This window comes from Ipomoea nil, unplaced genomic scaffold (assembly GCF_001879475.1).
Source record: "Ipomoea nil cultivar Tokyo-kokei standard unplaced genomic scaffold, Asagao_1.1 scaffold1570, whole genome shotgun sequence".
NCBI classification, from domain to species: Eukaryota; Viridiplantae; Streptophyta; class Magnoliopsida; order Solanales; family Convolvulaceae; genus Ipomoea; species Ipomoea nil.
In genome coordinates, this window is record NW_017617998.1 from 491,933 (window position 1) to 508,125 (window position 16,193).

General features: G+C 34.9%; 3 protein-coding genes across 3 annotated transcripts; 2 read left to right on the forward strand and 1 right to left on the reverse strand.

Moving 5' to 3' along the window:
• Positions 1-3,652: 3,652 nt before the first annotated feature.
• Positions 3,653-4,883, forward strand: LOC109189938 (uncharacterized protein At4g14100-like). The gene is made up of 2 exons (XM_019340572.1): positions 3,653-4,242; positions 4,622-4,883. Exons 1-2 carry the CDS (start codon positions 3,696-3,698, stop codon positions 4,795-4,797), a joined length of 723 nt encoding a protein of 240 aa, XP_019196117.1. The 5' UTR covers positions 3,653-3,695; the 3' UTR covers positions 4,798-4,883.
• A 6,178-nt stretch (positions 4,884-11,061) lies between these two features.
• Positions 11,062-14,034, forward strand: LOC109189937 (chromophore lyase CRL, chloroplastic). The gene is made up of 9 exons (XM_019340571.1): positions 11,062-11,537; positions 11,630-11,679; positions 12,055-12,115; positions 12,209-12,244; positions 12,340-12,390; positions 12,520-12,612; positions 13,344-13,448; positions 13,611-13,703; positions 13,811-14,034. Exons 1-9 carry the CDS (start codon positions 11,346-11,348, stop codon positions 13,943-13,945), a joined length of 816 nt encoding a protein of 271 aa, XP_019196116.1. The 5' UTR covers positions 11,062-11,345; the 3' UTR covers positions 13,946-14,034.
• A 110-nt stretch (positions 14,035-14,144) lies between these two features.
• On the reverse strand, positions 14,145-15,414 carry LOC109189939. Its single transcript, XM_019340573.1, has 4 exons — positions 15,030-15,414; positions 14,887-14,945; positions 14,442-14,559; positions 14,145-14,335 (listed from the first exon to the last, which is right to left on the reverse strand). The coding sequence occupies exons 1-4, from the start codon at positions 15,251-15,253 to the stop codon at positions 14,257-14,259; spliced, it is 480 nt and encodes a 159-aa protein (XP_019196118.1). The 5' UTR covers positions 15,254-15,414; the 3' UTR covers positions 14,145-14,256.
• Between the last annotated feature and the right edge of the window lie 779 nt (positions 15,415-16,193).

The following is a 16,193-nucleotide window of genomic DNA, read 5'->3' on the forward strand; positions in this document are numbered from 1 at the left end:
TTTTGGACTTGTTTGGATTGTTTTTGCAGGTGAAAATGTCATCTGGTGCACACACAGTGTGCACCAGATCAGATCAGCGGCCCTAGCCGCGGCCCATCAGGAGGGCTGCCGGCTAGAGCCGGGGTTATACGGGCCTAGGGCACGGCCCTAGGAGAGGGCCATTGCCTAGGCCCAGCAAAGTAACGGGACACTTGGGGTGGCTCATGAGGAGTCCCGCCCCAGGTCCCTGAGTATTAATCTGATAAGGTTTTGTGCAGTGGCCGGGCCCTTGTGGCTCAGCTACGTGTCATTTCGGGCCAGGTGTCACGGGCCCTTGTGGCTCGGTACCTCGGGATCTTCTCGACGCACGTTTTGGCTTTGATTTTGTTGAATTTGGATAAAAAATGAGTATGTTAGGATGATTTTATTGAAGAAATTGCTACACAGTACATATATTGATAAGTTCACTGTGTATGAGAAATGCTTGGCTATGTGATCTGATGTTATTTTTGAATTGAGTAGAGAAGCATGATCATTTGAGAATATGATTTATTATGAAAGCATGACTAAAATGTGATATTTGATCAATAAGAATTGAAGTATATTTTGTTGATAGAAATGTATAGAAATTGCTATGTTGCAAACCGAGTATGATATTATATCCTTGAGTATTTTATGGTTTATATACGTGGTTTAGAAGCATGTTATAGAGTATTTTGCATCTAACATATGTCACATTTCAAAAATGCATAAGGGGCCAACGTGAGCCCAAGTATTACTTTCAAAAAGCCATAAGCATGTGGTATATCGTTATTTGATGCATTGAGAAGTAGTAGAGTTGTTGCATGCATGAGATTGATGCATGAGAGATATATTTACATATTATCTATATCGGTGAGGTTTTGGAGGATCCCGTTTGGATTATATCCTCTCAGATGATTTTATGGACATTGCGGTCCCAGTATATGTAACGCGGCGTATTCCCGCGTTACGAGATTGGAAACTGCCCGTCAGGCTTGGAATCCTGGTCAGGGGGTGTGCACACTAAAAGTTCGATACCTGATTCCACAGAGTTAGAGCATAGAACCAAGAGAGTGGTTCGATGGACGAGTAGAGTATTAGGTCGGCTAGACGCCGTGCCCAGATAAGTTCATTCACACTATGTTGAAGTTCCTACCTCGTTCATTTAAAGAGAAAGTATGAGTCATTGAGACTCCAAAGAGAAAGAATGAGTCATTGCGACTCTAAAAAGAAAGAAGTGAGTCATTGCGACTCTAAAGAAAGAAAGAAAGCAAGTCATTTATGACTCAATGAGACCTCCACAGAAAGTACTCTATTTTTACAATGAGTGTATGAGTAATTGAGTATATTTATAGTAATGCACGAGATTGCATATGAGCATGAGTATAGCATTGCACGAGATTGCATATGAGTATTCTTATAGTATTGCACGAGTTTGCATATGAGTATGGTATTGCACGAGATTGCATTTGAGCAGAGTATCGCATGAGATTGCATGATGAGAATGTTGATTTAAGAATGTTTATTGAACATGATTGTTTAGTTACATTTGAAGCCTTGTATATCCAGTTTATGTGATGAGAATTTAAGAGTATGAGAATACCTGTTGTATGGTTTATTAGCATGATACTACCTGTAAGCATGAGTTGCTTGTTAAGTTTATTGTGAAGTTATATGTTGAAGTATCTAAGTTGTTAAGTCTTATATATCGAAGCATGCCTGTTGATATTATAGGTTGTAAGCATGCCACTACCGAATGTGCCACACGCGGATCCCCTCAAGTGCTACTTCGACGCGGCATACGACCCACAAACGAACAAGGCGGCAGCGGGTGCAGTTATTCTAGATGCGGAAGGAGGATATATTTCTGCAATGACCACCCCTATGTTAGATTGTTTTACACCTTTAATGGCGTAGGCTCTAGCGTGCAAAGAAGTTTTGTCATGGTTGAGAGATCGCGGTATAGACTCTATCCAGCTCTTCACGGATTGTTTAGTATTACAACAATATCTATCATCTACGACTCGATCACCACGGTTTTACTTGGGCTATGCCATTGATAGCTGCAGGACTGGTATATTGGCTTTTGAGTACTGTTTAATTCGATATGTTCCTAGATTAGATAATTATTTAGCTCATACTCTAGCATCTATTGCCTTTACTCAGACGACTATTATGTATTCGGACTCAAGTCCACCAGCGGCTATTTCTGCATATTTTGAATAAATGCCGCACAGGCTCCTTTCAAAAAAAAAAAAATGTTTTCAAAGTATACTCTATAGTACTTTACAGGGTTGAGTGTGGTTATACTTAGCTTCGTGCTAACGGGTGTTTTCCTATTTGTCTATATGTTGCTTGTAAAACCCCTTTCAGGTGGGCCCAGCAGTGAGAAGTGATCGAGTTAGATTAGTCTCGTAGTTTGAGATGTCTAAATTCTTATGTTTTGTTGATGACCTTATTACTCATGTTTTAGACTTATGATGATTGTAAACGTTGATGATGTAGACTTTTGGGGTGACTTTTTCCCCTTTATGATTTTCAGTATTTAATATGGATGTTAGATATTTATTTTATTTCTAGTTCTACCCCTAGCCTATGCAATCATCACGGAGTGGTGGTTGTGGCGGTGACATTCCCACTAATTATCTTTTTAGCTATTAATTCCGCTGTTTAGTTTATGATAATTGTGGTTTAGACTTGTGATTAAGAGTTGAAAAAGTGGGGTGTTACACTACCATTCTGCCTGGCAACATCATTCTTCCGATTTTTGGGCTCATATCCCATCAATTACATTTTTCAATATAAGTATTACATTTTTATTTTGACCAAACTTGTCTCACGGGTAATGATTTGTGATACGGTCTCACAAAAGAGTCACTTTTATAAATATAAGGAAAATTTATAATTTATGCCCTCACAAATATGTCAATTATTAATGTTACAACATAATTATTATATACTGGTGTAAATATTGTCCTCAATTTTCAAAACATGATATATATTGCCCCTCTCCTAGTAGGAAGAAGGAGAAACATTGTCTTATATTTTACCTAGAAATATGTTTTCACATAAACCATCCCTGAAGGAATTTTAATTTTGGTCCTATGACTATAGGGGTCTTGTTAATTTTAGTCCATGACTTTTAAAAGTATCAATTTAGTACCTTAAAAATGTAATTTTTGTCAATTTTGGTCACTCCGGCCAAATTGCCGGTCAAATTTCGCCGAAAAATTGTAATTGTTAAAATAATAAAGGTATTTTGGTCATTTCACGTCTCTTTTCTTCTTCCCAGGCGAGTCCATCACTTCCTCTCCTGTTTCCGGCGAATGCATGGGGAAAGGATGCTTGATGATATTAAAGATAGGGTTTACAGGGAGAAAGAACGCCGGAAACGGGAGAGAAATTGATGGACTCGCCGAAGAAGAAGAAAATATGTAAAATGACCAAAATATCCTCATTATTTTAACTATTAAAATTTTCTGGTGAAATTTGGCCGACAATTTAACTGGAGTGACCAAAATTGACAAAATTACATAATTAAGGTACTAAATTAATACTCTTAAAAGAAAAAAAAAAATTAATAAAACTCCTATAATCATATGACCAAAATTGAAATTTCCTCAACATATATATATCAAACATGGGACGGATAGAATACTAGTACTCCGTAGAATCTAACTAGAACAACCTTATCTATGTCCACTCATTACCATTCTTTTTCCAAACAAGAAATGCAGTTTTCAAGAAACCCCAAAATCTCCACTCTCCCCTTCATCATCTCCGCCCTCACCCTCGCATCCCTCTTCTTCTTCTTCTCCTCGACCGAATCAAACCCGAATGCCGGAGATCCGGAGCCGGTCCCCACCCCATGGCCGCTGCAATTCCACTCAATCCTCTTCATCAACATCACCAGCAAGGGCACTCTGCAGATGATTGATCTCTGGTACGATTGGCCCAACGGCAGGAACTTCAACATCATCCAGAACCAGCTGGGTAACCTCGTGTACGACCTGGAATGGAACAACGGGACATCCTTCATATACACGTTGGACTCGAGCCGCGAGTGCCAAGTATTGGACGTGCCGGTGGGCATCCTCAGACCCGACTGGCTTGATGGGGCGAACTACCTGGGTCAGAAGTACATGGATGGGTTCCTGTGTAATGTGTGGGAGAAGGTTGAGTTTATCTGGTACTACGAGGATGTCGTCTCTAAAAGACCTGTTTATTGGGCTTTCTACACAGGCAATTCTTCAATTCTTTTATTTAACCTTTTAAACCATGCATGTTTTACCTAATTTATTCTTTAAATCTTCTATAGTAATATGATACAATCCCAAATCGGCTCCACAAGAGATTGTATTGTAGAGTGGTATTAAGTTTGAGTCTTAATCCCAATTTAAAATGTTGGAATGTCATGTTGTTGAGGAGATACTGCGGATATGTTAGATTGTAGTCACAAAAGTTGGGGCTAAACCTTGAGCTAGTTTTTGGGTGGAGTTAGGATCTTGGTGTCTATAATGATTTGTAGTACTCGAACTCTGAACCTCAACTTGATGATTTGTGATAATATCTCTGATAATGTTTAGGAAGATACATGATTGATGTTGTTTATGAAGCGCAGGAATGGTGGCACATGTGATGACATTTGAAGTGGGAAAAGTTCTGTCGGACCCAAATTGGCAAGCCCCCCTCTACTGCTTCAACAACTCTACAGTTGAGTCTTTGGGCAGTCCCATTGTCTCTGATGCCAAGCCGCTGCGCCTGGGAAGAGCTTTCGATGTTTCTGTGTCGCTTTAGCCTTTTACATATTTGTCTTGTTCATATCTAACCCTTATTGCAAATTTTAAAAATAAAAATTTACTCCAAGCACTCATGATTCTTTACAATGAAGTATTTATTTTATATTTTTTTCAATCTTTTTTTGTCCTCACCACCCAAATTTGATCATGTGACCACCTATTAGAATGATAACATAGACGTTTACTCCAGTGTTTTCTTTATAAAGTTTCGTGGAACTTTCAGTATATGGACAAATGATTGCTCTATCTTCTCATTGAAAACCAAAATTCTTGATACACTTACCACCCATTATTGAATGAGATTAATTAATCGAATTAATTTGTTTTAGTTAGTTAACCATTTTTAACAAAATTATACACCATCTTGAATTCTTGATCTCCATCCAATCAATTGTCTTTCATGCTTTGCAATTACTAAACTGTGCATTTCTATCTATAAGGTGTTAAACTCAAACCTTCAATGTTGGAAGTAAGTCTTTAGGAGTTAAACTCAAACATTCAATATTCGAAGTAAGTCTTAAGTTAGACTTCATATTGAATTACTGTGATTTACATTCTCTCAAATGTTTTGTCGGACCGGGGTGTTAGGGACTGAGGGGTTGGGATGAGTTGTTATACCATAGATTAGGGTTCACCTTTGCAAGGTGGACCCTAGTCTTAAACGGCGTATAAATTGTGTATTTTTATTTTTTAGTAATATATGTTAACAATGTGTGTTCGTAGTATACAAATTGTAAATCTTTTATACCATAGATTAGGGTTCACCTTTGCAAGGTGGACCCTAGTCTTAAACGATGTATAAATTGTGTATTTTTATTTTTTAGTAATATATGTTAACAATGTGGGTTCGTAGTATACAAATTGTAAATTTTTAAAAGATAAGTTATGAACGTTTAGGATCATGGTCTACCTTGCAAGGTGAACCCTGGTCCATAAAATAATTTGCGGTTGGGGATTCATCAACCTTGGGAGTTGGGGGTAAAGGAAGGCAAATTATTCTGTAGATCCAGGTTCACCTTGCAAGGTGGACTCGCGTCCAAATGTTCACAATTTACATACTAAATGTTCACCATTTTCTTTTTAAAAATTTCACAATTTGTATACTACGAACACACATTGTTAACATATATGTAATTGGGCAAATTATATTGTGCACCGCGCTGCATAATCTATTATATGTAATTGGGCAAATTATATTGTGCACCGCGCATCAAAACGGCGTTGTTTTATTTAATGAAAAAAAAAAAAGAAACGAAATCTGTTTCGCACCGTTTCGCAAAAAATAACTCTTTTCTTCAGTTTTATTTTGTATACACTGCAGTTTCAGTTCAACACAATTACAGTTTCATTTCGATATAACTACAGTTTCTTTCAATATTTATACACTCAAACATGTGAAAATGTTATTTAATTTTATTTTATATACACTATAGTTTCATTAAAACACAACTACATGATCATTTCGATATAATTACAGCTTCATTGTACGATATACACTCAAATATGTGAAATGTTATTCAGTTTCATTTTGTACTGCAGTTTCATTTCACCACAACTACAATATCATTTTGATATAACTGCAGTTTCATTTGATAATATAAAAATAATATGTGAGGCATTGTTTGTTTAGATACACTGTAGTGTCACTCCGTTAACACTAACAGCGCGCCATTTCTTTACTTAAAGAAACGACGCCGTTTTAATGCGCGGTTCATAATCGATTATGCACCGCTGTTCACGATATAATAATTGATGTAATTGATTACCTTGTTTTGTAATCACAAATTCTTTTCAAATACTGCAGTCACACAATATTAACACATTAAGATTTGATAACTCTATATTGTATTTATGTGTTTTGATTTAGAAACACAATTTATATTCTAGAAGTTCACAATTTCAATATTAAAAATACACAATTTATACGTCGTTTAGGACTATGATATACCTTGCAAGATGGACCATAGTTCATGGTATAACAACTGGTAAAGGAACAAGTGAAAGGAGCCTATTGGGCCCAAAACTATTTGGGCTTCATTATTAGAAGCCCTTTTAAAAGGGGTAGAAAGGGCAAATTATGATGTGCATCCATGTGTACCATGCTAGTGCATACGGATACAAAACTGACATCGTTTTGACTAAAAACACGCGTCTAATTTAAAAAAAAAAAATCAGTTTTGATTCCCGTTAATAACATTATGTTGTGCATAATTTCTGAATGTATAGTTATGAAATTATGGATGTATAATTATGCAATACTGGATTTATAGTTATGAAATTATGGATGTGTAGTTATGCAATTCTGAATGTATAATTATGAAGTTACGCAATTCTGAATTTATAGTTATGAAGTTATGGATGTGTAGTTATGCAATTCTGGATGTATAGTAATGAAGTTATGGATGTGTAGTTATGCAATTCTAGATGTATAGTTATGCAATTCTGGATGTATAGTTATGAAATTATGGATGTATAGTTATGCAATTCTGATTTTTTTTTAAGTCGACGTCAAAACGACGTCGTTTTTGCATCCGTGTGCACCATGCATGGTGCACACGAATGCATAGCATAACGACTCGGCAGAAGGAGAATGACAAATTATTGTGTGGATCATGATTCACACGTGCTGTGTGGACCACAATAAAAAATACATTTTTAATATATTAAATATACATTATTTGTGTACTGAATGTACATTATACAAAATAATGTACTTTTGGTATTCAAATAATGTACTTTTCCTGAATACAATGTGCGTTATTAATATACTAAAAATATATTATCTTTGTATTAAATGTACATTATTTTATAAATACAAAATATGGTCCACACAATAATGATTGAAGTAGAATAAGGCAAATTATATCGTGCACTAGGGCGGACAATGTATTGTGCGCCCTGACCAAAACGACGTCGTTTTTTGTTTCTGCCGTTAATTCCTAAATATTAAAAAAAATCTATGTTTCAGATGTATATAATTACTAGTTTTTTACGCGCATTGCGCGATTGGGATAATGCCCAATGTTTTTTTTAATAAGTACTTTAAAGTATATCAAGGTAGGATTATATTAGAATTGTTCATGCATAAATAATTGAATGTTGAATTTGCGTATTTAAATAGGTAATTCTAAATTTACAAATGCAAGATAAGATAGTCAAGATTGATTATAATTGTCAATAAAATAATTGTATAGGTATGGTTGAAACCAAATATTGGACATAAGGGAGAGCAAATAAAAATTAGGGCATAAAATTTTAAATATATACTAATATTGAAGAGCTAATTATTGATTGTCAAACAAGGACATTGCGAGGTAGTTTTCCCACGTCAATTTGTTGTGTAATTTGAATAATCTTTTTGTAAATAAATCCTTCAAGTAGTTAATATGATTGACTTAATTATATTTTTTTTTATATTTTTTTATTTTTTAAAACAATTATTATTACTACTACTACTACTATTATTATTATTATTATTATACCCTTAGGTCATTTTACATGTTAATCTAAAATGCTAATTTTTTCAAATATCTTTTTACCAACCGTTGATATAATTCGCTGGTCAAATCAGCTAATATAATCTGCTAACGCTAACCGCTAACTACTGATTGTCAAACAAGGACATTACGAGATAGTTCTCACTTCAATTTGTTGTGTGATTTGAATACTCTCTTTGTCAACAAATTCCTCAAGTAGTTAATATGATTGGCTTTATTAATTATGTTTTTCTTAATTTTTTCATGGTATTAATAAAATACTTGGTAAATAAATATATAACATTATTTTGTATTATAACTTTGATATTTAATTAAAAAAAATAGTGCACAAAAAAGATAATAGAAAATGTAGTGAATATAATCAATTGATGAATTTGAATGTAAAGAATTTTTACATTGGAAAAAAATAAATACAATATAATATAATAAAATTATTTCTCTTAATTAATTTATTGATAATGAATATTTTTTTTTAATAAAGACATTGTAGGGACAATGTAGCGAATATAATCAATTGATGAATTTGAATGTAAAGAATTTATATATTGGAGAAAAATAAAGACAATATAACTAATGAAATTATTTCTCTTATTTAATTTATTGATAATGAATAATTTTTTTTGAATAAAAACATTGTAGATACATAATTCTATATTAAAGATCGAAATGCATATATATCATTTTTTGTTGTAACTACTAAATTATTATTTAATTTAATAAAAGTAAAATAGAGTACTAAATATGCCAACTTTGATTGGGATGGGGTTCGAATTTCGAACTTAAGACCTTTCTTATTGCAATGAATAAGTTAACGGTGAACTAACAGAAATTAACGGAAAAGATAATATTTAACGGAAAAGTTAACGGATAAGCATATTCATTAAGGATAAATTAGTAAATCTTAAGAAAAAATTAAAATCTGATCAATCTGAGCCATTCATTTGATTAAAAAACTTGACCGCCATTTTTTCTACCCATTATAGGCCTAACTCTCTTGGGCTCTTATTAGTATAGTAGATATAGTAGAATACACAAACTTCTAACATAATCCACAAAAACTATTAACAGAAACACATAAACACAAGTGTTTGAAAAAAAAAACTGTAACGGGATTGGACGGAAGGAACGGTGTCCGCCGCGTCAACTCCCCACACAACTTATAAAAACGACGTCGTTTTGAGTCAGGATGCACAATGCATTGTGCTCCCTGGTGCAAGATATAACGATTGGTAGAATAAAAGGACGGTCGTTATGTTGTGGACCGCGGTTAAAACGACGCCATTTTTTTGTATGTTAATTACCAACTGACACTATAGTATATCTAAACCGACACGGCCTCACGTATTATTTTTATATTATCAAATGAAACTGCAGTTATATCAAAATGATACTGTAGTTGTGGTGAAATGAAACTGCAGTGTTTTTTTTTTTTTTTTTTTTTTTTTTTTTTTGAAAACAAACTACAGTGTATATAAAAGAGTTAATTACCGAAATGGTCCCTTGACTATAGTTAAATTACCAATTTGGTCCTTGACTATTTTTTTACCAATTAAGTCCCTCAATTTTAAAAATTTTAACCAATTTGGTCCTCCGTTTGTTTGACCGTTAGTCAACCATTAACTTGAGACCAAATTGGTAATTTGCTATAGTCAAGGGACCATTTTGGTAATTAACTTTAAGGGTGGGCAATTCGGTTCAGTTTTCTTGAACCGAGCCGTACCAAACTAGTTAGATTCGGCAATATACTGAACAACCAAACGGTAATAGATTCTTGTATACCGAACGGTTCGGTAAAACCTCGAACCGAACTGAATTTGTTCGTAAAAACCGAACCGAATCGAATATGAGCTTAACGACAGAGCAAGCAGTAAGGGACTAGGATTTACTTTTTATTTATTTATTTATTTATTATTATTATTATATTTTAAAAAAAAATCAACGGTATTCGGTTCAATTCGATTTTTTATCGAACAATTCAGATCGATTTTTTATCGAACCGTTCAGTATACAATAGTTCAATACCGTTCGATTGTTCGGTATATTACCGAACCAAATTAGTTTGGTACGGTTCAGTTCAAGAAAACTAAACCAAATTGCCCACCCCTAAAGTTAAGTACCAAAATGGTCCCTTGACTATAGCGAAATTATCAATTTGGTCCCAAGTTAACAATTGATTAACGGTCAAACAAACGGAGGACCAAATTAGTTAAGATTTTAAAGTTGAGGGACTTAATTGGTTAAAAAAATAGTCAAGGACCAAACTGGTAATTTCGCTATAGTCAAGGGACCATTTCGGTAATTAACTCTATATAAAATGAAACTGAATAACATTTCACATATTTGAATGTATATTGTACAATGAAGCTGTAATTATATCAAAATGATCATGTAGTTATGTTTTAATAAAACTATAGTGTATATAAAATAAAATTAAATAACATTTTCACATATTTGAGTCTATAAATATCGAATGAAACTATAGTCATATCAAAATGAAACTGTAGTTGTGTTGAACTGAAACTGCAATGTATACAAAATGAAATTGAATAATAAAGTTACTTTTTGCGGAAAAGGTATGAAAAGACGAAAAACGGATACTATTTCTTTTCATTAAACAAAGCGATGTCATTTTGATGTGCGGTGCATATAATTATGTACCGCGGTGCACGATATAATTTGCCATAAAAGGAGCGGTGGGTATAGGTTCGCTGGAGCCGATGGGGCCCACCGATAATACGCCAAACTCGAACATGACTCAGTGACGCTTGTTCAGTTGTTTTTGTTCCCACAGCTGCGATAAGAATTTCCCCTTATGAATTTTCCAGATTTTTCATTTTTTATATTATTATTATTTTAAATTTGGACTCTTCTGAAATTTAAGACAAGGTTGGTTTTTCTATTTTTAATTTTCACACGAAGAGTGAGATAGGGCGCACGGAAGGAGAAAATATAATTTGCAATTCTGGAGTTGAAGAGTGTATAAGTTGTTGATTGATGGCGTGAAGAATCATCCGGTTTTGGGGAGCTGGTGAGTGCGGTTCAATCGAGTATGTGTACGGGTTCGGACTCGGGTTTGGACCCCAAGTCGGAGGAGAATCCGAATGGGTGGGATCGAGCCCGTGGGGTGGTGCTGAAGACGCTGGTTTTGATCGGAGGGGCACTTCTCGTTAGGCGTCTCACCAAGTCCACCACCCGTTGGGACCATGCTGGGATTGTGGCTCAGTCTCTCAGTGGAGAAAAGGTGATTTCTTCTCTTCTCAATTCTAATGCTCTGTTGTTTTCACCTTTTTTTCTGCTTCTTCTGATTCAGAACTATTGTTCTTGAATTACTAGTTTTCCAAACAGCAAGCTGCTAGAGACCCTGATAGTTACTTCAATTTGAGGTACCAATTTGTTAATTCATTCCATTTACCTGTGTTGTTGCTTCCCTTTTTGGGGTACTTACAATATAACCTTCAAATTTGGACATGTGATGGTTGTTGCTTCTTTTTTTTTTTTTTTTTTTTTTTTTTTTTCCTATTGTAGTTGTAGCTATTACTTGAATCTACATGCTTAGCTTAGTTCAGTTTTGTAATCCTGACTTCAATTTGTTACCTTTATGTAAGCAAGAACACTGGGCAATTACAAAGTTGTGAACATTGTGTATGTTGGTAGTCATTTTTCCATGTGATAAATCATGGTTGTGATATCATCTTTCTGTTCTTTCTCCTATTTCTTATGTGAGTCTGTTTGAATGTTTCTTCTATGATGCTGTATAGATGGCTTTCATGCCCAGCTGCTGACATGGTAGATGGCTCGAAGGTCTTATATTTTGAGCAGGTAATTCTGTACATTCTGATACAGTTGTGGCATCCATAGATTACAGTTAAGAGCCACCATGCTGGGCATTATTGATATCTTTTCTGTTGCTAGGCATTCTGGAGGACACCTCATAAGCCTTTTCGGCAGGTAAGTGGGATACTGGAACAGTCTGTTTGAAATAACTGGTATGGTCATTGTAAAGATTGTCTGATGACATCTAAAAGCTATCCATCCCATTGCAGAGATTTTGCATTGTCAAGCCTTGTCCAAAGGAGATGAGATGTGATGTTGAGGTGGGACTCTATCCCTTCTCTTTCATTTTCTTTTACCGTTCATGATTTTTGTTATTTAATGTCCGTAGTTTCTTATGATTTTCTACTTGTGAAGAATTTTTGCTGTCACTAACATATTTGAACTACCAGGTCAGCACATATGCTCTCAGAGATGCAGAGGAGTACAAGAACTTCTGTGATCGGCCTAAGGACCAGCGCCCACAACCTGAAGAAGTTATTGGGGTAATATAAAATCTCAATTGTAGTTGATGAGCTTTTTGTTTGATACCTAGTTTCTTGAAGATGCATTGCAATAATGTGGTGACAACTGACAAGTTAAGGTATTGTGAATAAAACTAGCTGTATTTAAACATTATAGTTCGTGTTAAAACATAGTCATATTCTCTCGCATAGTTGCATTGATATTAGTAATATTTGAATAGTGGGATTTTGAGCATGAATAGTTATTTCATGGTTTTTAGGAATTACATGGAATGTTGAATCTGGAATGTGAGAAGATCTAATTTCTTTGGCTATTTCATGGCTCTTGTTCATAGAAAAGAATGAAAGAAATAGGAAAAAAAGTGATACAAAATGTGTGAATAAGTTCTTGAATAATACATTCCTTAAATAATGATTGTCTAACTTGAAAGTAAAACATTATTGCATAGTTCATGTTTGGGGTAAGTATCAAGCTAAAATGCAACTTCCTTTATTTATGATGTATTGTTGTTATAGACCAGTTTAGCATTGAACACATTTTCTGTCTGTAGTTTCATATTTAATTTTCTTAGTAAGGCTGGACAAGCCTAATTAGCCAGTTTCTCTTTTGACGAACAATCATAACTTTTCAACAAAGTTATTGGTTATAATATATGCCAGTTATTTCTGATAGTTTTAATAATTCCTTTCCTTAACTTGGAGGAAGGTCTAGCGTGCATATCCATTAGTTGAATAATTACGGTTAAATGCAGGATATTGCTGAACATTTGACTACCATTCATCTGAAACGCTGTGAGCGTGGGAAGCGATGCTTATATGAAGGATCTACACCTGCAGATGGATTTCCTAATACATGGGTATTTTCCCGTTCATCTCTTTTCACTTTGTACTAAACCTCAAAACTCAAAAGCAGCCTAACATTTCACCAACTTTGTTAACCACCTTACTTTTTTGGTGGATTGTAATGCGTTCTCCAATGCTCTGCAACTCAGTTTCGTTTTTACTTTCTTGCACAACAGAACGGTGCATCATATTGTACGTCAGAACTTGCAGTGCTGAAGAATAATGAGATACATTCCTGGGATAGAGGCTACGATGAGAGTGGAAATCAGGTACATTCTTTGAATTTCATTCATCATCAACAAAAACAAAGCCCTTTTTTTTCATACTTATAATAACATTTGAACGAACACGTATCTAATTTCTGTACTTATTGCAGGTCTGGGGTGTAAAGGGAGGTCCATATGAGTTCAAACCTGCACCAGCTTCTAGTTTTGATGACCTTTCCGCTTTGATGTTGTCTTCCCCATCCATAGAGAAAAGAATAGAGGGTTCATTTGTTATTCAAGATTGATACTTTGTTCTGTAGTATTGTAATGTAAATTTCAAACTCCCATATCGAGTCTATCAATATATATTTTCCGTTGATTTACGCATCGAAAACTTTCACATCTTTGCATGTCTGGTTAAAATGTGCCATAGCCATGTTTCAGTTAAGCTATATGCTGTACAGAAATGCTGGAAATTTGAGATCTTTAACTCTGTTAAGTGTATAAGGTAAAACCCAAATAAAAAATGAACTGAAAAGCACATTGAATTTGAAATTTTGATACACTAATAAACAATTCTTTGTGGAAATTACATTTTTTTTTTCTGTGATCCAGCTTAGAAGGAACTGTTCAGGTAGAAGTATAAACCAGCAAGTGCAGCAGCTCCAACACCAATGGCAATGGGCAATGCTTGGCTGCATTACATCAAAATTTTCTTTCATTATATGATGCTGAATTCTCAGAAGGGATCTGTGAAGAACAACTGGACAGAGGGAATAATGTATGTATATGCTTGCTTACCCAATAGCTTCATCTCTCTTTATCTGTTCTTTCCTAGCCTTCCTTACTGCTGTATCATTGGCATTTTTAGCCACTGTGGGCTCATATGCTCTAAATCTTCTCTTTGGAGCACCACATACTGCACACAAACAGATACAATGTTAGGATCAAGCGTTTACCCTTATTGCTAGGCGAAGGCGGCAACTTGCCCTTTACCGACTTCCGCCCAATAATTCCCCCTTCCCGCACCAACCAATCTTAAATGTTATTACTGGAACTCGAACCGGTAACCTGGCTCTGAATCCACTTATTAGGATCATGCGGTTACTACTTACGCCAAAAACAGGCGCAACTTTATTTCTTTATACCGCTACACATTTTCGAGACAATGGGTGCTGGACTTGGCACTTCCTCCGCCCAACTTACAATAATGCAACTAAGTCTAAAAGGGTGAAGGTGAATGTACCAGGGCAGAAGTAGCTGTCAGGTGCTTTCTCAAAAGGAGTTCTGTCATTGTAAATATACCTGCACCATCATGTTCATCATCTATAGTCATCAAAATTGCATTCAAAAGGGGAAACTACTTGGAGAAGAAAGACCAAAGATTACCCGCAATCACGGCAGATGTAAGCTTGCTTGGAAGCAACACGCATGGAGAACTTTGGGGAAGCAGCAGGAGCAGCAGAAGTGTGCTTGGGAGGTAGCAAGAGATGCACAGGAGGAGAGAAGGAAGATATAAGAGCTACACGGTCTGGCGGCCGGAGGGCGGCATTGCTGCCGGCGGTGGGGACTAGTAGGGTGGACTTGGTGATGGTTGGTGCACGCAGTGCCATCTGCTAAAGATTTGCTTATTGTTGTTGGAATGAGAAAGAAGGAAGGGATGAGGAGATAAGAGAGTGGCCAGTGCTGGTTTCACAAAGAAATTTTGGTGTGAGGTAATTGGTGTGTACACAGTTGTTGTGGAAGCGTGGCTGTCATACTCCCCACACAAACTTTTCATTCCCCCCACCACTTTTTGGACCCTTCTTATCTTCTTTATTGTTCGTGAACCTTCATCAAAATTTAGGTTAATTATAGTTGAACAACTAATAAGAAAAATATTAATTGTGCTCTAATATATATATAGGCTCATGATTCCACGAGAACACACCTCCAAAAGGAAAAGTCCAGAACTAATCTCAGCCTTACTTATTTACATTTGTAAAAATTGTAAGCACCTAAAGCTATAGCACTTTAAGCTTGAAAATAATGCAGTTTAAGCTTTAAACATGCGCATCTTAAGAATTAAACTGATGCACTTTAAATTAAAAAGTGACGCATCTTGAGCTTTAAACATACACACATGATCTCTTATATATATATATATATATATATATATATATATATATATATATATATATATATATATATATATATATATATTGTATTTAACCTGTCTTTGTCTTATTTAACCTCATCAAAGTTAATGGAACATAAATTTGTTTTTTTTTTTTTTTTTTTTTTTTTTTTTTTTTTTGAGGACTTAATAATTAGAGAAAAAAAAAAAAACTTTAACCTTTTGAAAGTTTTAATTTTAACCTCTCCAATCTTAATGGAACATAATTTTGTTTTTATCTTTTGAGGACTTAATAATTGGGAAAAAAAAAACTTTAATCTTTTAATTTTAACCTCTCCAATGTTATGTGACTTATGTCATTCCACTATAACACTCTACAATGAACAATTTTTATCACAGCATTAAGGAAGAAACTAAAAACCACGTCAATGTTGTCC